This window comes from Staurois parvus, unplaced genomic scaffold, assembly GCF_062004578.1.
Source record: "Staurois parvus isolate SC_StPar_1 unplaced genomic scaffold, SC_StPar_1.0 ptg001146l, whole genome shotgun sequence".
Lineage (NCBI taxonomy): Eukaryota > Metazoa > Chordata > Amphibia > Anura > Ranidae > Staurois > Staurois parvus.
Genome location: NW_028318942.1, coordinates 1,627,501 through 1,649,312, shown reverse-complemented (window position 1 = coordinate 1,649,312; position 21,812 = coordinate 1,627,501). Strand labels below are relative to the sequence as shown.

The window sequence follows — 21,812 nt, the reverse complement described above, 5'->3', positions numbered from 1 at the left end:
CCTGGCATGTCAATAACAGCTCATAAGATTACAAGGTTATAAAACAGCTTTAAGACATGTAAAAAAAAAAATAAAAAATTGCATGCAAAACGTGACATTCAAATGCACGGTTTTAAAAGCAGAATACCAGACATAATGGGGTGAATTTACTAAAGGCAAGTGGACTGTGCACACTACAAGTGCATTTGCACTCATTTTCCCCAGGGCCTAAAGTGTTACTAAACCTACAACAGTACAATCAGTCTGAAAATGCAGTAAAGCATGCTTGTTATACTCACTGTGGAACCTAAGGGGTTAATCCTCTGCATTGTGTAAAAATGCTGTTTGATCCTGTCTTTTCTGATTCTCCCCTTCTTCCAGTGTCCCCCTCTTATCTCCTGATAAGACATATCATGTGGAGACACTCTGAACATGCGGTTTGGTGTATTGCTAGAGAGGTTTTTTTTCCCTGGGAATGCATGTGATCAGCACAGGGCCAATCAGCACTGTCTAGAGGCTAGGGGTTCCGCATCCTCCTAGAGCAAAACCCCTCCTACAAGCTTTAACCAGTGCTCTGCTGGACACTGATAGAAGTCACAAGACTGCCCGAGCTGCTGAGGAGAAAAGGTATTTAGCAGTTTATATTTACTGAAATAATTGCTTTTCCATGTAGTGTGTACTGTAGGAGACCAGATAGAGTGAATGCAGGGCCCTGAGTTTAGTAACACTTTAATAATTGTGATAAACTTCTGCTGATTTCCAATCAAAAATGTTTTTTTTTTTTTTTTAAATAAAAATTTTCCTTGCACCCGATTGGGTATGCTGTTCAAAAGTGAGGCTTTACCACATTACATTTACATTTTGTTTGCCTTTAGTAAATCAACCCCACCAGGAGTTAAACATCTAGCATGGTTTTATTGTTGGTCACATCCAATAAGAGTCTGTTCACTTTCTTTTTCCAGTGATTAACATTTGGGAAGAATCTCTTCACTTCATATGTAAACACATGAAAAATCCCAACCCTTCCCCACTGCAACCAAACCAATGCATACTATTTAAAATTTAGTAACAAAACCCAAGTAAGCCATGTGTATGAATAAAGAATGAGCTGGAATCCTCGGCCACTACTGCTTGCAGGCCTAAGATCCATTAAACATCAATGTAAAACTGAAAACTGAAACTCAGGGACAACATGATCTGGGTGCCAAGTCACTGTGGTGATCAGCTACCTATGTGTGCTTCCTGCTGAACATACACTAAACCCATTATCAATGTTTGTGCTCGTACAGCAATAATAAATGCTTGCCTGGACAGGTTAGTTCAGACACCCCATGCACGCTTCACAAATGCTTGTAACAGCCATTAAATGTCCTCCATGTAACCAATAGACGTTTGTGGCAATTATGTAAAGTAAACCTACTGACAGTTAACTATAAAAGGCCAATAGATAGGCAGGGCCAAGCTGGCGACCACAGCAGCTTGTCAACGTTTCCATAACAAAAGCAACCCAATGTTTCAGGATTCCTGGAGTGCTATATACAGTCATGGCCGAAATTGTTGGCACCCTTGATATTTTTCCTGAAAATCAAGTATTTCACACAAAAAAGGTATTGCATTAACACATGTTTTGCTATACACATGTTTATTCCCTTTGTATGTATTGGAACAAATATAAAACAGAGGCAGAAAAGCAAATGACATAATGTCACACAAAACCCCAAAAATGGGCTGGACAAAAGTATTGGCACCCTTAACTTAATATTTGGTTGCACACCCTTTGGAAAACATAACTGAAATCAGTCGCTTCCTATAACCATCAATAAGCTTCTGACACCTCTCACCCGGAATTTTGGACCACTCTTCCTTTGCAAACAGCTCCAGGTCTCTCTTATTGGAAGGACACCTTTTCCCAACAGCAATTTTAAGATCTCTCCACAGGTGTTCAATGGGATTTAGATCTGGGCTCATTGCTGGCCACTTCAGAACTCTCCAGCGCTTCTTTGCCATCCATTTCTGAGTGCTTTTTGACGTATGTTTGGGGTCATTGTCCTGCTGGAAGACCCAGGATCTTGGACGCAAACCCAGCTTTCTGACACTGGGCCCTACAGTGCGACCCAAAATCCTTTGGTAATCCTCAGATTTCATGATGCCTTGCACACAGTCAAGGCACCCAGTGCCAGAGGCAGCAAAACAACCCCAAAACATCATTGAACCTCCACCATATTTTACCGTAGGTACTGTGTTTTGTTCTTTGTAGGCCTCATTCCGTTTTCGGTAAACAGTAGAATGATGTGCTTTACCGAAAAGCTCTATCTTGGTCTCATCTGTCCACAAGACATTTTCCCAGAAGGCTTTTGGCTTACTCAAGTACATTTTGGCAAACTGTAGTCTTGCTTTTTTATGTCTCTGTGTCAGCAGTGGGGTCCTCCTGGGTCTCCTGCCATAGCGTTTCATTTCATTTAAATGTCGACGGATAGTTCGCGCTGACACTGATGCTCCCTGAGCCTGCAGGACAGCTTGAATGTCTTTGGAACATGTTTGGGGCTGCTTATCCACCATCCGGACTATTCTGCGTTGCAATCTTTCATCAATTTTCCTCATCCGTCCACGACCAGGGAGATTAGCTACAGTGCCATGGGTTGCAAACTTCTTGATAATGTTGCGCACTGTGGACAAAGGCAAATCTAGTTCTCTGGAGATGGACTTGTAACCTTGAGATTGTTGATATTTTGCCACAATTTTGGTTCTCAGGTCCTCAGACAGTTCTCGTCTCCTCTTTCTGTTGTCCATGCTTAGTGTGGCACAGACAGACACACAATGCAAAGGTTAAGTGAACGTCTCTCCTTTTTATCTGCTTTCAGGTGTGATTTCTATATTGCCCACACCTGTTACTTGCCCCAGGTGAGTTTACAGGAGCATCACATGCTTGTAACATTCTTATTTATCCGCAGTTGTGAAAGGGTGCCAATACTTTTGTCCAGCCCATTTTTGGAGGTTTGTGTGACATTATGTCGAATTTGCTTTCTTTCCTCCCTTTTTTTGTTTTGTCCCAATACACACAAAGGGAATAAACATGTGTATAGCAAAACATGTGTTAATGCAATACGTTTCGTGAGAAATACATGATTTCCTGGAGAAATATCAAGGGTGCCAACAATTTCGGCCATGACTGTAGGTTGTGTCACTACATATGCAGTTAGGAAAACCTTCCACACTCCATTGACCATTTAAGCACATAGTGTTCCTCACCTACACTCAAAAACAGGGGCGGACTGACAACTCACGGGGCCCCGGGCAATAGGGGATCATGGGGCCGGTGTCCTTGCCAAAACTCAAAAAAGCCTATGAAAAAAGGTACCAGGGGCATCTCATGGGGCCCCCTACTGACCCCGGGCAGTGCCCGAGTTTCCATATGGTCAGTCCGCCCCTGCTCAAATATGTTAAAAATAGGTCTTACTGCGATTGTTGAGCAGCAATAGAAGAGCTAAAATAACTGCTTTCCATGGACAAAATGCTGCTACAAGCGGTCCTTCAGGTTTTAGGCCTAGGTTCCGGGATTACAATCTCCACCAATTGTCTGTTTTCTGGGTGCACCGGAGGAGGAATCTCTCACCCCACATGCACATGTAGCATTTCTACGATTGTTCTATATTGCTCACAAACTAATTGCCTGTTATTGGATTACCCCTCACATCCCACATAAGAATCAATGGATGATACAGGCAAATAATATGCTCATTGGAGAAAAAAACATATCAGCATAGAAATGTTCCCCGTATATTTGACTATGTGGCAATCATGGCTAGATGTTCCCAACTTAGCACCTCAACAGCTGGTAATGAACAGGCTTCTTCAGGGCTAATGTGATAAAGGACTTTGTGCCTTTCACAGGTGCTCTACTTGAGGATGTGGCTTTTTTCCATACTTTGTATGGTGTAAATTTGTTTTTTTCCCCTTCTACTTTTGTGTAGGTGTTCAAGCTTTATTTTGATTGCACAATTGAAGAATTATACAGATTTTTCAGTATATTGGCCTATTGTGTGCTGATTAAGGCCATTATATAAGTCTTTAGTTTTGTGCTCTTCCATTGCGAGTATTGTTTTGTTTGTAGCTATACAATTGTCCTGAAATGGCGAAGTGGAGCTGATTGGCTGCTGGCAGTGTTGTTGGTCCTGGGCTGTGGTGAGCTGGGCATTGCAAAGAAGCAGAAGGTTGTGGGTGAGGGGAAGAAGAGGGAGCAAGGGGGTTCCCTGGCCTGGGAGTTGCAGTTTCAGCTGTCCAGGCAGTTTCCATTTTCTCCAGATTTACATACGTAGAAGTAATAGAGCCATCATGAGCACAGCGAACACACCGCTCCGGTACGCCTTGTGGAATGGACTTCCCTTACGGCTATGTATGATTAGGACATTCTGAACAGCGCTTTCTACTTGGCGATACAGAAGCAGAGGCCTGACCTTGAGAACAAAGGATGTCCGATCAGCTGCACTCCAAAAAATCCACTTTATTGAAGATAAAACCAACACAGACAGTGGAAATACAGTGGGGGACTGGCAGGTAAACACACGCTAAAGACAGCGCTTATTCAAGAACCACAAGAAGAGGCCTGACCTCATCGGCAAGGCTGCAGAGGTTTACAGCATTGGTGCCTTGTAAGGGGAGTAGAACGAGCAGTTCATTCTCCAGCAGCTACTTTGAGAGTCCTTCATTCTTAAACCCAATGCAGGATCCTAACTGAGGATGGAGTTTTATCCAACAAATTGACAGCAGCGAGTTCACCATTACCAATGTGCAGCAGATGAGAAAGATTATAGACCTACGGAGACACCTGTATACAGATCCCCCACAGACAGGGAGAAAGCGCTCCTGAGCGGTTTTTAATTAAATAGGTCCATATGGGAAGGTGAGGGCTCAATTCAGACACGATTTGCTGTGGTGTAGAATGGATTTGACAGCATCAGTGAAGAGAGCACAATCTCCAGTAGGAGGATCACAAATTGGATTGTGTGAGATAGAAGGCTAGGTTCACATCTGTGCGGGTGGTGCCGTTGCGGATCCGCACAAAAATCTGTGCAGCCGCACCACCCGCACAGAGGAATGTGGACCCGTGGGCGGGTGCCATTAATTCTAATGGTACGCCGCCCATACTGGAAATCGCAACCATACTGGGAACAGAGGTTCCCATGCGTGCTGCATTTTCAGAAAAAGTGCAGGGACTTCTTCCCTGCGTGTCCTGGGGCACGGGAGTCCATTCAAATGAATGGGCTCTCATGCCCGCGCAAAAGTTGGACCACAGATATGTGAACCAGGGGTAAAAGTCCTCAAATATCCAACAGCATGCACATATATGACAGGATTGTGTAATATATATTTGGGATTTATGCATTTATATCTTGCACTCTGGAGTATTTGGGATGGTGATTATTTGTCATTTATTTACACACTAGTAGCAGCGCAACACACTTTCCTTTTTATCTGTATTTTGATTTGTGTTTAACAACCACAATTAGCGATTGCAGCAGCCGGTTTGAGTTATTGTTTCACTGCCATTTGGCAGCGCACAAATTACCACCACTTTGATACACTATTATATAGAACTTCAGTTCTGTGCTCTGCTATTACAAGTATTGTATGTACTTCTACAACTGTCCTGAAATGGTGAAAGGTGCCTTTATTGAAATTTTCAATATTGCCGAGATGTAACTCTTGGTTTTCTTTTTCTACAACACAAAAAAAAAAAAAAAAAAAAAAAAATCTTCACCAGTCAAAATCCTTCTTCCAGCAAAGATCAAGCAGCCAAAAATCTAGGCTTTGACATGAATCTGGCAGCAGCATTTCCAACTGCAAATATTTCAGCTTTTTTTTTACACTTTCATTATTATTGGGATGACTAAATCAACATAGCTGTAACTTTGAGCACTGGGTCACGTTGATCAGCATTTTTATTCTCAAGAGTTTCATTTGAGTCATAAAATAAAATTCAGGATCATGATTTCCCACCACTGTCAATCTTTCTCCCACAAAAAGAGGTTTAAAGAAACTTTCACCTGATATACAGGGCAAAATGACAGTGGGGTTGATTTACTACAACTAGAGTGTGCAAAATCTGGTGCAGCTGCATATGGTGGCCAAATCAACCTCTAACTTCAGCTTAATTAAGCTTTGACAATGAAACCTGAAAGCCAATTGATTTCTATTCTATGCAGGGCTTCACCAGATTTTGCACATTCCAGTTTTAGTAAAATCAACCCAAGTGTTTCTGCAAAGGCTCCCCCACCTTATACGGACCCCAGTGTTCCCAAGCTGCTCAGATCTCCTTCACAATACCAGGTACTTCCACGATCATGGATCCTCTTCCCCTGTGTCTTTGCTTGTGTCTAGCAGCCAATAGCTAAGCCCAAGCACAGTCATAACCTGGTGAAAGGACATCACTGCTTCCCCAGCTCACCAACAGCAGTTATTTAATTGCTGATCACTGGAGGAGTCTGTCAGGGGGCACTGGTAAAGAGAGTATAAAGGGAGGGGGCCTTTAGCAGAGACACTCTTTTTGCTCTGTATGGCAAGGTAACAGTGTCTTTTTTTTTTTTTTTTTTTTTAAAGCTCAACTCAGGAAAAGTCCAAGTCTTTCCTTGCAGTGGGACTGCACAGGTTAGCTGCTTGTAGTCATCTAGAAGACAGAAGAGCACTTTTACTTTCCTGATCCTCCGCTGCCCTGGCAGATGGTGCTGCCTATGCTCTGGTGATGGACTGTTCCTCAGTATCCTTACATCCAATGCAGGGCTATGGGTCCGGCATTGGAATCGACGGGGCAGCCCCACTGCAAGGGAGGACTTGTTATCCTGAGTTCAGCTTTAAGAATGCTTAAAAGGGTTTCATAAAGCGGATTCAATTTTGCAAAAGCAAAGTCTTCAGAATTACTGGAAATCACTAAAAAACATCCAATCAGGATTCAAAACAACCTGAATCTGAGCCTCTCCAAGCACCCAGCATAAGAAATCTAATACATCTGCCATTGCAGTCCAACAAAAAAAGGTTACACCCCTCACATCTCACCTGAGAGCCCGGCTCAGCTTGTCATAGTTCATCTGGGGTTTACATTTCCGCCGGCCCCACAGCCTGGCCACTTCATCAGGATCCTTGATGACAAACTCGCCATACTCTCCCTGTTGCCAGGCGATGACATGGCGAAACTCTTCCTTCTGCAGCAGCTCCAAGATGAAGTGCCACAGCTGGATCTGACGGGAGCCTGGGCTCGACTCTGCCTTGTACGCCCAGTCGGGGAAGTGATAACCTGAAGATTTTCAAAGAAATCAAATAAATGATAAAAAGAAAAAAAAAAAAAAAAAAAAAGCACAGGACAAAATGACTGCAAAAGAAATGATCAGACAGAAACATGGGGAACTAAAAAAAACAAAAAGACATTTAAGCAGAACACACACACGGAAAAAAAAAATAGAGAAGAGCAGAGATAGATTAGAATTGCCAGCATTAGACAGAAGCACCAACTTACACATAAGTAGAACATGGAGACACTGTCTGCAGACAATGCCACCCCAGCAACAGAAGACTGAAGAGTGTTAAGTACATACAACTGAATTATACACGGAGGGGTAAGTATGACATTATGGGTGACCTGTTAAACACAGAATTTGGATGAACAAAGCAACATTTTACATGAAAATATATATATTAAAAAGTAAACAGCTCTATATGACAAACAGGCTTCACACGACCAGCGATTTAATCACGGGTACGGATCTGACTGATTCATAAATATGGACCGCAGTATCTCGAGCGTCAGAAGAATGCACTGGTACTAAGAGCAGCTATATTTACCCCTTTTCATTTTCCTACAATGCACTGGGAGAACAAAACAATGAACCTGGAGTGCTTGCTATGGGATCCAAAAACAGCTTTCCCTGTTGCAGTTTAAAAAAAAAAAAACACAACAATAACCAAGAGCCAGACTGATAAAATGAACCAGCTTTCTAGGCTTGCTGACACTTTAAAGGTGGCATCCAGCAAAGTAAACAAAATCAACCCTCTGCAAAATCGGAAGGGATTGACCTCAAGCCTATTGTAAAATTTCCAACCCCCCCTTCCCCAGGCTCTATACAGAAAAATGTGAGTGAAATTACAAAAGCCCTTCTCCACCTCAGTTGCATTGGAGGTTAGATGGCTGAAGTCATCCTACACAATAGTGACTTCAACTGGATGCGTTCAATTCTAGGGGTAGGGAACCTCAGTACGGCAAATGTGATAAAACTAGAAATCCCATCATTTCGCTGAGAGTCAAGCCTGTGGCTATCAAGAATCTTGCAATGCCGCTGCCCCCCCAACCAAGCTCAGGTGAGGTAACTGAGGTGCCAACACACATGAACATTCCCCAATCTATCAGCCGGATAAAGTGAGCCTTCTCTGATGTGCAACGGCACCTTTATCTTTCAAGGTTTTCTAAAAGGCAGTCGGACCCCTTTAAAGTCCAACAAGTTTCAAGTGACAGAACAGGATGACTGGATACCTCATATGTGTAGCTTTGGTAATGACTAATGAAATCATATTTGTGGTCTAAAAGACACAAATGAAAGTGCTATCACCAACACCAGGCCACACCAAAAGACATTGCAACAGAGCAAGGAGACGAATGTGCAAAATACTGGAAAAGCAGATTAAACAAAAAGCAAAAAGAGGCAATGTGCAGAAATATCCAGCAAGAAAGCACACAAAAACCAAAAGCGGTGGAGAGTCACGGGTACACAAGTTTGCTGTTAAAATGGATTCTGCATTATGATCACATTATAAAAGTCATATACAAAACCTGCACAAAAAAATGTCCAATTTCAAGTTAACCTAAAACCTAGACTAGGCACTAATGCTAAACTAAAACACTTCTGAGTGCACCTTACTACACCTGCCGATAGAGTATCATGGAACCTGCCACTGAAATACAGATTTAAACCCAGGACAAGTATACAGCAAATGAAAGTCAGAGAAGTGTATGGATTTTTTTTTACCTCTGTACCTGGCTCTTGGTCACTCGCTGCACAAAAACCATAGCATCAACATGACACCCAGGCAACTAGCATTTTTAGGAGAGCCAAGTAATAACACCATTCATTATTTTTTTCATGAAAGGTGTATTTTATCCTCAACCTAAACTGACGCCAAGGCCCCTTTTACACAGGGCAGATCAGCAGATCTGTGAGCTGGAGCAGCATCTCTAGAACTGACAGGAGCAAAGCCTGCTTGCTCTATGGGTGTCTAGGAGTTATCAGACTCCTCTGGTTTTAGGTGAAGTGGACCGGAGGTAGCTGGGTGTACATATACAGAGGACGGAGTTGTCCCTGCCCCCCCCCCCTTTTTTTGCATTACAGTGCTGTGTTACTTTAACTGACAATTGCGCAGTCATGCAACGCCGCACCCAGATGAAATTTACGTCTTTATTCCTCACAAATGAAGCTTTCTTTCTGTGGTGTTTGTTCGCCTGTGAGGTTTTTTTGCGCTATAAGCAAAGAAAAAAAAAAAAAAACCCGACAATTTTGAGGAAACCCCCCCCCCCCAAAAAACAAACAAACAATATTTCGGACTTTTTGCTATTAAACACGTCCAGTGAAAAAAAACAAAAACAAAATTTCATCATAAAATTTAGGCCAAAATATATTCTGCTCCATGTCTTTACTAAAAAAAAAAAATATCCCAATACGTGCAAATTAATTGGTGTACGTGAAAGTTATAGCGTTTACAAATGGCAGTTTATATACACTGGGATACCAATACAGTGATCGGTGCTAAAAAACAGCACTGACACTGTATAATGGGGGGGATGCTTCACTGTAAGTACACTGATCGGGATAGCTTGAGCAGTGTGCCCGAGCTGACAGGGAGGAAGACTGTTTGTAGATAAAAAAAACAGTCTTCCTCCCTGTCTGTGATTGTCGGTAATCACTGGGCGCCGGCAGGAAATCACCGGCCAGGACTCGGTGATTGACATCCGCGGATGGCACCCACTACACAGTACTGCAAAGTCATATATATATATATATATATATATATTATTTTTGCGTACCCATGCTGCCGTGTTGCAGTATATCTGCTATAAAGTGGCGGGTGAGCGGTTAAACCCGTCTGTCCATAGTGATGAATAAGCCTAACAATCAGGTCAGCCTGAAACCGTTCAGGTTAACCTGATTGGAACACCTTTCTGAATGGGGTCTTAATCTCTAAAATCCTAAGCATCAATCATGCCGAAAGCATCTTGCGCTGGGTCTGGGACTCAGAGTATTGAAGCCAAAGATGGCCAGGACCAGTCATTTTAAGAAATGGCAGTCTACATATTTCCCCAAGTATGGTTGTATGTAAAACACCAGTACTGCACCAAAAAGCATCAAGCACCAACAGTAAGAAAATTGCAGTTAAAACATACAGAAAAAGCAAACACCTTAAAATTCCAACACATTTTTGCACAAGACACCTGCAGCCCTGACCTTCTCTTCAATGGACATAATTGCATGTTATTTTACAGAGGTCACAATATCCGCAGGGGCTTTACAGGCAGTGAACAGCAAACTGTGGGCCATTCTCACTAGTAAATTACTGTATATAAATGAAAACACTTGCATTTTGGCTTACGCTTTACTACAGAAAAATAAATGTAACTTACCACCCCCTCCTTTAGGCTTTTCCACAATACTGCAACCAGTTTTCATCGTTCCTCTTCCTGCTGACTGTAAACACAAAATTAAACATTAAAAATTGACAAAACAAAAACAAATAACTAAAGTACACGACATGACCAAACTACTTCAGAGCTACTGTCACATATATACATGTACACACAAACAGTATGTAGCCATGTCTCTTTAGCACAGTGGTTCTCAACCTTCCTAATGCCGCGACCCTTTAATACAGTTCCTCATGTTGTGGTGACCCCCAACCATAACATTATTTATCCAGTAATTATAATTCATGAAGTGTCATTTTACCTCCAATACTGCTGCTTTCAACACAGTAGCTGCTTTCAACACAGTAGCTGCTTTCAACACAGTAGCTGCTTTCAACACAGTAGCTGCTTTCAACACAGTAGCTGCTTTCAACACAGTAGCTGCTTTCAACACAGTAGCTGCTTTCAACACAGTAGCTGCTCTTTACACATCAGAAATGTGTTTTCCGATGGTCTTAGGCGACCCCTGTGAAAGGGTCGCGACCCACAGGTTGAGAACCACTGCTTTAGCATATCAGAAGTATGGGCAAAGAAAGAGCTCCATGAAGCAAGTTAGGCACAGACAATATATTCTGGTGGTCTGGCGTAGGAGGTCCACTAAAATTAAACTTTTAGAAGCCATTCAGCAACAGAAATAGAGGAAAAAAAAAAATGTAATTAGGACATTATTATTATACAGTATTTATAAAGCGCCAATAGTTCGCTCAGCGCTGTACATTACAAAGGGGGACAGAACATGTGACAGAACAATACCAATACAATGCAAAACATGAGGGGATTGAGGGCCCTGCTCTTTCGAGCTTACAATCTAGGAGGGAGGGGCATTCCAAAGCCTGCCTTGCACAAGTTGAATTTTGGCTGATTTCTGCTGAATCAACAGAAATTCGAGCCGTGGTTTGCCCTGTGAGCACTGCCTGACAAACTTTTATTACAGTCCCCATTCAAGTGGGGTTGTGTGCATCCCTATGCCTGCAGTCCCATAGATGTCTATTGGGATATGCATGTGCATGGGCACTGCATCCCAATATAATAACCAGCCCCAAAAAGCACCCGGTGTGGGTTTGGGGCCATGCACCCACACAGATGCCACATTGGGACAAAGCGGCTGTGTGACTGCAGCCACATGTCCCAATAAACATCTCTGGGACCAATGGTAAGAGAATACATGCAACATCTGTGCATCCTCATGCCGGCAAAAGATGGCCCTGCATGACGCATGCAACTAATCACCCTGTGTGAATGAGGTCTAAAGAGGGAAGGAGCTGGGTGAAAAATTCCTGGCTGAAAGGTGACTGTAGCCAATCAGATGTAGTCACTATTTGGGTACTCATTCAGTGGCGGGTATCAACTGTCGGCATAGAATAACCTTAAAATGGTCCTAAAGCCTCAAGGTTATACTTCCCTGAACACAGTCTATGTATTCCGGTATAAAACCTTCTGTGTCATGCTTTTCTCTCAGCCAGCCCACATGTATGGCTAGCATTAGAGATCAGAGAACAAACGGTCCTGTCATTAACAAGCACTGAAAGAATGGATTAAAAAAAGCTCTAAAATAATGAGAGTGAAAGACACTAATAATAATAATAATGAAATAAATACATTATATTAAAAAAAAAAAAAAAAAAGGAAGGGATGGCATGGCAATTTTTTGTGACCCACAGCAATCAGATCCTGTTGGTCTGTGGACAGTATGACTGGTTGGCAAGTAATAACAGCTTCATAATCCATTTTAAATCAAACTCCAGATCTCCCAGAATCATCTTCACATTGCAAAGTAAAGATAGCATGTCTTAGTTTAGGGAATTTTCCTGCCAATGTTGTAACATATTACACAGGTGTCTTCATACACTTACACCCCTCTAGCACCTGATGGATAAATGCATGCACTAGCTGTTGGGATCTGAGCACAGGGATCTCTTGTTTGTTGTATTGTTGGGTCAGTAGCCAGACCTGAACCTTGTAGCTCTCCCCATTGTGTCTTTTCCCCTATGTTAGCATTGTGTCCACAGTAGCATTTGCATAGGCAGGGCAGAGTAGGACTGGCCATAGAGGGATTACTTTGACGCAGTTGGCCAGCTTGAACATGTATTGCAATATGTGTGAACTAAATGTCCCTATTTATTGCATAGTCTGCTTGAAAGGGAATATACCAGTGTGCAGAGGGTCCTCAGAATTTCTAGTGTTCATACACTTCCTGACCTCATTCTTCAACAGACACTGGAATCCAAAGAGAATCTATCGAAGTCTAGAAACACCAAGTCTGCCACAAACACAGGCTCTGCGCTCAAGCTCCTACTACACAGGTGAGAAATCTACCAGAGAGATCTGTGGGTGACCCCTTTGTCTGACAAACAAAAGGAAACGGCTTACGCGTTTCCTTCCTTGTGGTTGTAGCTGCAAAAAGCATTGTGCCGTCCACCCTCGCATCCCCCCCCCCTCTCAGCTTGTGGTGACAAACAGTTTACTAATCAAGCCATGACCTCACAGCAGCACTAGAAGGAGTTATCTTACAAAGTGACCCATCAACCAGCACCGAATGTTTTTAGTGCCAGGATTCAAGTCTCACCAACATCATCATCATCTACAGGAAGGTGTACATTTTCTCTGTATCTGTATGGATCCACAGGGCAGGAGTCCCCAGCTGTCTGACTAAATCCTTGCATTTTTCATTAGTGTCCATTTTCTCAGGGGGGCGCTATAATGCAAATGAGAGCTCTGGCCCATCCAATGCCATCAATACAATATCCTACTGGCCAGCGAGCTTGGCCTTAGCACTGGAAGGCAAATAAAAAGGCAGAAGAGTCAGGAGGAGCGACAGAACTCCACTATAGAACCAATGAATGGCATTTTAATAGAGTACACAAAAAGGAGCTTGGGAAGCTCAGGAGATACTTGATAGTGAGGGCCCTTGTCCAATCTGCATTAAAAAGGTGAGACATGTTATATTAAACTATATACTGCTAGGATAGTGTTTGAACCACTTTACAAAGACCAAAACATTTTTTGCTTACTTAATTCCCTCAAGCATGTTTTAAGCAGAGGCCCTGGAGAATAAAAACGGTGGGTTTTTCATTTTTAGGTCACGCGGTATTTGAGCAGCGTTTTTTCAAATGCAATACATTTTAGTGAATTTTTGATAATAAAATGTTTTGGCAAGATATATTAAAAAAAAAAAAAAAAAAAAAAAAAGGGTGGTAATGCACCGAGTAAATAGATATCCAACATGTCACACTTTAAAATTGTGCATGCTGGTGGAATGGCGCCAAACTTCAGGATTTTTAAAGTTTCCAAAAAGGCAAAGCATTAAAAAGCCTTTACAGGTTACCAGTTTAGCGTTGCACAAAAGATTTGGTGCTAAAATTATTGCCCTCGCTCTGACATTCACAGCAATACCTCCCATGTGTGATCTCTGTTTACGTATGCGTGTGGGACAGACACGTGTTCACTTTTGCACTGAAGCACATGGGGACAGGGCGATTAAAACATTTTTTTTACATTGTCTCTTTGCATTCATTGTGATAGCAATAAAAGTGATTAAAAAAATGTAAACAAACATCACAAGCAGTGACAGGTAATCTTTACTGTGACATTTGGGGTCTATTAGACCCCAGATGTCTCCGGTGCCCTTAAAAACATCTGATCTCACAGAGCAGTGTGATCAGATGTTTTGTCAAGCCAAACATGGCTTTGTTGACATCTGGCGAAACCAGAAGTGACAAAATCCTTGTTGCTTCCAGTATCCTTACCATAGAGATGATCAGGGACATTCCAGTTCCAGATCAGCTCTATAATAAGCTGGCAGAACCACTGGCTTCAGTCCAGGCTCGCTGGTGGGGTGGGACAGTGAAGCCCAGAGAGGCACTGCCAGGCAGCGGAAGGTGGAGACCCCTCTTGCCGTTTGTAAACGCAATCCAGCAGCTAATTAGCCGCTAGGATGGCTTTTACATAATAGAGTGACCTGGCATGTTTTAAAGGACTTATTTGACAGAGAACTTTTATTTATTTTTTAAAGACATTTAAGACATGACATGGTTGCTTATATGAGGGGGAAAACCCTTCTAGACTCAGATCAAGCTGAGATACCAGGGAGAAGAAAGAGCAGAACACCATCATATCAAAGTACACGGCACATCAAGCATAGTGTTTCCTCGAGGCAAGTAATTTGATGACCTGTTCTCTTCAAATGGTTCCAATATACTGTATACGTTACAAATATTTTGTCTTTCAACATAAGGAAGTACCCATGTCATAGCAGACGCAAGCATGAGAACTTAAACCTCAGAATGCTTTTTAAATGCTAAAAAGAGGACAATTACACAATACAAAAAAAAAAAAAAAAAAAAAAAAAAAAAAGAAGACGACCCTGGGAAGCCTCTACAGTCATTCTCCAACGGCAATACATTAGCAGAGTTTACTGGAAAGTCACTGCCTGTCCATCGGCATAGTTTTGCACACTTCAATAAAGGACAACATTTGCATGCTTAACCACTTGCCTACCGGGCACTTATACTCCCTTCCTTACCAGGCCAAATTTAAGCTTTCAGCGCTGTCACACTTTGAATGACAATTGCGCAGTCATGCAAGATTGTACCCATATAAAATTTTTATCATTTATTTCTCATAAATAGAGCTCTCTTTTGGTGGTACTTAATTGCCGCTGGACGCTTTACTTTTTGCTCTATAAGCAAAAAAGTGCAAAAAAAAAAAAAAAAGTTTGTTTCTATTAAAATTTGCAAACAGGCAATTTTTCTCCTTCCCTGATGTGCGTTGATGAGGTGGCACAACTACTGGGCACTGACGGGTTGCATTGATGGGCACTGCTGGGCACCAGTCATCAGGGCACTGATAATCAGTGCCCTGATGATCGGTGCTGATCCCTGCTCTGACAACGGCCGTTTCTCGGCAGTACTTTCCTCACGCTCTGACAGCGTGAGGAAATTACAGCCGAGAACTGGCAATTGCATTTCCCTGTGATCAGCGTGTCATTGGACATGGCTGATCACGTGGTAAAAGGCCACTGGGATTGGCCTTTTACCACATCAGGTGATCAGCTGTGTCTATAGGACACAGCAATCACGGAGATCGCAGGTCGGCAACTAGTTAATCCATATTTAGGTATTATATAGGACCAGGGTGGATTAAAAGAGTAAATAAAAAAAAAAAAATTGGATTGTTTTTATCAAAATTTATTTTAATAAAATGCCTTTGGAGTAAAAATCTATCTAAACTTAGTTTTCTATTTAAGATAGATTAATAATTTAGTTTATTCAGCACGCAATGGCGCTTGGTTATGTAGCATGAGGCTGTATATTCTGCAATATTTACATTTTTAGTAAACTCGTTCAATGAATCTAAGCTTTGCAAGCCGAGATAACATGCACTGCATTGATGCATTCACACAATTTCACAGTAACCATGAGTATTGCTCCAACTATGTATGATTAACCTATTGACCTAAAATTGGTTCTGATATCGCTGTTTTGTTTTCTGTTTACAAACGATTTTATTGCATAAAAGTAGACTGTAAAACAATAGCACATTGTCAAATAGAATGTTCAACAACAACAAGGCACTTTTGAATAGTACAATACAGAGAAGTATATTAATGTAAGAAAGAAAAAGAAAAATGAAGATTGCAGAGACATGAAATGTGTAAATGAGGTAGATTAAATGATATTGCTGTTTTAATATACAAAATGCAGTGCAATACTATACTCTCAAATAAAACCGTATATAACGGATTATATATATGATAAATAGATGGAACATAAATCTTGCAGTGTGACAATGTGGTATGCTTAAATGACCATATCTGTGCTCCGTATTATAACGTATCACCATATATTAATATCAGTGACGCACCTCTCATGTTGCTGCCCATATTATCCATGCATTATATGAACCATATCCACTGTGCATCTAATATCTACTATCAGTGTCCCAATATAAAATTAAATAACAATCCTTGGAGCACTGAGTCTTAAAGGGACGGTTCACCAAGTGCTACTGTGCAATCTCTCCACTGTGTATATTCATCCAGTGATTTTATGTGACCCCCAGTGCTTAATCCACTTCCAAACACACTTATGCGCTCACCTTGTGGATTGACCCGAACGGTCAGGTCAAACCGTGCCTTTCCCTTTAACCGGGGTGGGTATGCTGGTGTACCAATCTCCAACTCCCCCTGCACCTCCAAACTCCAAAAACGCACCACTTGAGAATCGTCCCGAACCGTCAGGTCAAAAAGTGCACCTTTCCCTTTAACCCAGAGGAACTAACCTGACAGCGTATTATTCAAAAAAGGAAACCTTCACTTGGTTTGCAAATATTCAATATCTTATCAGCAAGAATGGGTCCGATTCCTTATATTTAAAGAGCACCTGTCATTTTAGATCCACCATGGCAACGCCTGTTAGCGGGCTGCCGCCACATCCCTCACCTTGTGGTGTCACTTCCGCATCACCAGCCATCCCACTAAAGTGAATGGGTCTGTCGGTGAGTCAACAGCGGGTCAGAAGAGGAGCCGCTGCAGGACAGAGGACAGTTGCTCTTTAAAAATTATGATTTAAAAATCGAGCCTTTTCACTATGATTTAAATCAAATCCACCCTGTATAGGACAACAAAACAGAACGGGCGATCTTCTCAGATGACAAGAGATAGACACCTGCCAGCTATAGACTAACTACAGACTGAACAGGTTAGAAAATGCATCTGAATTGCCATCAAGCCCTCCTATAGAACAGCATGCTGAATGCAGGGACCGCTGTAGCCATTAACCCCGCCTCCTTCCCCAGTTCCCATAGCCCACTATGATGACAAAACCTTTTCTAGTTTTAGGGAGCATCCCGTATCTCCTTCAAGATATACTACCTGAGCAGTCTTTCACGGTTCCCCACCTGCCACCTCCCTCTGGCATCTCTAGTATCTACAGCCAAGATGAGGTCTCCATGGCAGACAGGAGTCTCAGTCACACCAACGTGACACAGAGCCTCAAATGCCGTGACAATCATCATCTTTATGCTGAGACTAGAGTCACATAGTAAAGATTACCGAAACCCTTGGAGCATCCCCACATTTCTGGAGCAAAAGTGTGCATTAACCTGAAAGGCCAACCTACTGCAGGAGTAAACAAATTTCCCTTTATGTCCTGATCATTGTAAAATTGGCCCAATGCAAAATGTTACAGGCCCATCAATTTCACCGCTTCCTCAACCAGGAAGAGCTCAGGACCGTAAGGAATGTTGTCCAAAATGACAACGGCACAGAATGCATAGTCCACCTATAGAAGAAGATTTAATAAATGCACCAAAACAAAAAAAAAAAAAAAAAAAAAAAAAAAAAAAAAAAAAAAAACACACACAACACACACACACAGTTTACATTTTTTGCACTGAAGCCTGCAGAGCATTTAGCCCCGGTTCACATATATGCAGCAGTGCTTTGTGCAGGCACAACAGCCCATTCATTTGAATGGACTCCCGTCCCACGAAGAGAAGTCCCTGCACTTCTTCTGAAAACGCAGCCCGCACGGGAACCTCGGTTCCCAGTATGGTTGCATTTTCCAGTGCAGGCGGTGTGCCATTAGAACCAATTAGACCCACCCACGGTTCTCCGTGCGGGTGGTGCGGCTGCACGGATTTTCATGCAGATCCGCAGTGGCACAGATGTAAACCTAGCCTTAAGCCAGCCATAGATGGTCAGTCCCAGCTGAATTGGACGAGATTCGAACCAAGACATGAACCATCTATGGGCAGACAATGTACCCATCAAATGAATCCATCAAGCTAACATGTTGCATTTTCAGCATGTGGCTTTTTGCCAGCGGCTATGGCCACTAACAGTAGTCACTGTGCTTTCCCGGTAAGGGTGGGGGGAAAAACACAAGCTCCGAGGGAGGGATTCCCCAATCAACATTGACTGTGTTGATGGGAGAATCTAACAATTTTCTTCCTGCAACCCCGGAACCAAGAAAATTGCACCATCAATGGCCTGCCTTACTGCAAACACAATCTGACCATTGGTAGGGACCTTCTGGTTTGGTGATGGAGAAAGTAAACAATGGACTACAGGTGTGGCGACATCAACACGTTTGTTCTCCATAAGGATCTACAAGTCCCTCTGATGCGGTGGTAGGTGGAACTTCTCGTATCCCCATTCACAGATCCCTGTCAATATATGATGCAGCTTTGAGGTTGCAGTCATGCACAGTAACTTCAAATACTAACAGGAAGCTGCAAGCAAAAGCACCCCACTTTAGGTAAATTTAGAGGGAGGGGGTTGGGAATGTTACCACCCCAAACAAAGGTATAACCTGGAACAACCGCTTTTAAAAAACAGTATGAACGCAATCATAATCAGATTAAATATTTGTGAAAAAATCTGATGCGACTCAGCTGCTTGGCCAGAGTACTAAACTGTTCTGACTAATTCAACTACACATATGGCTCAACCGGAAACGTCTCTCAATCTGATGTGAATCTCAGAGGAAACAACACAAAAGGTCGTCAGTCTGCTATTCAGACAGTCCACAGAGGTGATCTGAAGTCCCAATATACAGTTCGCAAAAATCATCAGTGTTCTTTTTAGAAACACCACAAGTGGACAGGAAAAAAAATAATAAAAAAAACACAACTCTTAAGAAAAAAAGAAAAGCTAGTCCAGTATAAATCAAGAAATGCATGCTTAAACCATCAATAAAATATGCCTATAAAAATAAATAAATAAAGTAGGTGTTAAGTTTTTTGTTAATAGGTATTCCTGTCACCCATGCATGCAGCACCTTTTTGTATGTATCTAGATCAGTGTTTCTCAACCTTTTTCCAGTCAAGGTACCCTTTAAAAATTATGGACAGTCCTGAGGCACCCCGTTCCACAATTTAAAAAAACTATTCTAATATTTTTATAGAATGCAGCAGCATCCACACATGGACACCCAACATTAGAGGCAATTTATTCCTCCAAATCAAATACTTTTGCACACTGGTCCTGACTAGTACTCCAGTGTTTCTCGGTTTTTCTCCATCACTGAGCTAATGTGACCCCAGCACTGATGGAGAGGTGAGGGGAGGGTCATACTAGGATGTTATGCAGGCAGCTGACATTCTCCTTATCAACTGATGTCACTGGATGTCAGGACACCGATGGCTAGAAGGTCGTAGTGGCACACAACGAAAACCTGTGACTGTGTGACTAAAAGGCAGGCTTGTTCCACCTGCTGACTTGCATACAAGTTTTGGGCAAATTTTAGACATTTTGCCAAGGCACCCCTGAAGATACCTCAAGGCATCCCAGGGTGCCTGGGCACCCTGGTTGAGAAAGGCTGATCTAGATGGTCCATACTTGGAGGTAGCATGGCCAAAAATGCACCCCCTCCCCCCATAGTGGTCCAGCCATGCTTCTCACAAGGAGGAATTGGTGGTGTCACAGTATAAGGGCTCTGCCAATTATTAATTTCGGCTTTAATCCCCACATTAATCCCTTGTGCCCAAATGAAGGACATCCTTAATACATCCCTTACTGTCTTGTGCCAAATGTTCCCAAATTCAATTAATGCATGACCTCCGTGTCACCCTGCCAAATGTCCCAAATTCTATTAACGTATTTCCCACTCCATGTCCTCTTGCCAAATGTCCCCAAATTCGCTTGCGGATGTCCCTGGACAAAGGTCGCGGTCAAGAGAGTGCGGCCCATGTCCAGGGGGCCTGCCTCGTTGCCAGGCAACGAAGCACGCCGGCCCCGGGTGCCAGGACGACTGGAGGGTGTCCTGCATCAGTTTTTAAGAGGCTGATGCCGGGCTCTCCGGTCATTCCTTCTTCGCTGCACAGCCATCGAGGGAGCCCAGCTGCGGCGGAACCCTCGTGGCTAACTCTGCCAGAAGCCCTCAAGGATACTGGGGGGGGGGGGGGGGGAACCCGCACACGCTAGCCTGCCTGAGACCCCCAGCCAAAGGAGAGACCACCACTCGCCTACTCCAGACCCCAACAGGTACTTGTGTCCTACTATCTTATCCCTGGGAGACCGGGCACCCTGTCGGATCTGTGGGCATATGCTTTCCCCTGTTTTACCTGAACTGTTCCTGCGCTGCCCCCTACCCCCTCGTTGGATTACAATCTGCTACAGAAACTTTTCCTTTGCCCCTGGGGCTGGACTACAAGTGTTGTAGTCCTCTCCTTGCTGTTCCCCTATTGGCGAGGTCACCCTCCCTGCAATCCCCCCATGGAGTGACTGTCATTTGTTGTCTCAATAAAGCTTTGTGCATTTGCCATCTGCTCTGTGTGTTCTGTCCTGCCTACCCTCCATCACAGGTGGCTATCGGCTTGTAGTTGTCAATGAACTATTATGGCGCCGTGGTAGTTGATTCTTCCCATCAGTATATCCGCTTTTCGTACATCCCATATGGGCAATCAGTTATACTAACAGGTCTGTAGGAGACCTGCAAGGCACCAGCGATCTGCTGATCACTGCTGCAATGCTTTACAGGCTCCTGTAACAAAAAATAATAAAGTGCACATTTTTTTTACCTGTAAAAAATATGCATGTGTCAAAAGGTGAACTTATTTAAACCTGTTCCCACCTACATTCTAAGCCCTATGCTAACTACCCTGTAAAGGAAAGATATCTATGCTTACCTAATCTAAGGATGCTCTGGTCCAGTCATTTGATTGGCACCGAGTGCCAGCTTCAGGTGAGAGAAGGGACAGCCGACAAGGATTGCCCCATAGAAAGTCTATGGGTGACGTCACTGCCCAGGTTCTGCATCCATTTCCGGCACGCTCTCCTCTTCCGGTTTTCTTTCCTTGGATCACATTCTGGTCGGTCCTGACCACTGCAGGCCAGTAACATCCCACAAGAGCTGCAGTTTTTTTGAGTTGCTTTGACCCAGAGGTCCACCCATTACAATTTGGTCCTAAAATCACAGTTGATCAAATCCTCATGCTTGTCCATTTCTTTCTGTTTTCAACACAACTTCAGGAGCAACATGTTTACTTGCTGCCTAATATATGCCACCCGCTTTTAGATGTCATTGTAACAAGATATTCAATGTTATTCGTTTTACCTGACAGTTGTCATAATGTTATGGCTGATGTAGGTTCACCCACAAAAATTGTTTTCAGG

General features: G+C 42.9%; 1 protein-coding gene across 1 annotated transcript in view; it reads right to left on the bottom strand.

The window, feature by feature from the left end:
* Positions 1-21,812, bottom strand: part of ETV3 (ETS variant transcription factor 3) — a 51,564-nt gene that overhangs the window by 17,696 nt on the left and 12,056 nt on the right. Inside the window, exons 2-3 of the mRNA XM_089659317.1 lie at positions 10,637-10,700; positions 7,030-7,267 (exon numbers count right to left, since the gene is read on the bottom strand). Of these exons, the coding sequence (XP_089515443.1) occupies positions 7,030-7,267; positions 10,637-10,682 (284 nt within the window). The 5' untranslated portion in view covers positions 10,683-10,700. The remainder of the gene's footprint in view (positions 1-7,029; positions 7,268-10,636; positions 10,701-21,812) is intronic.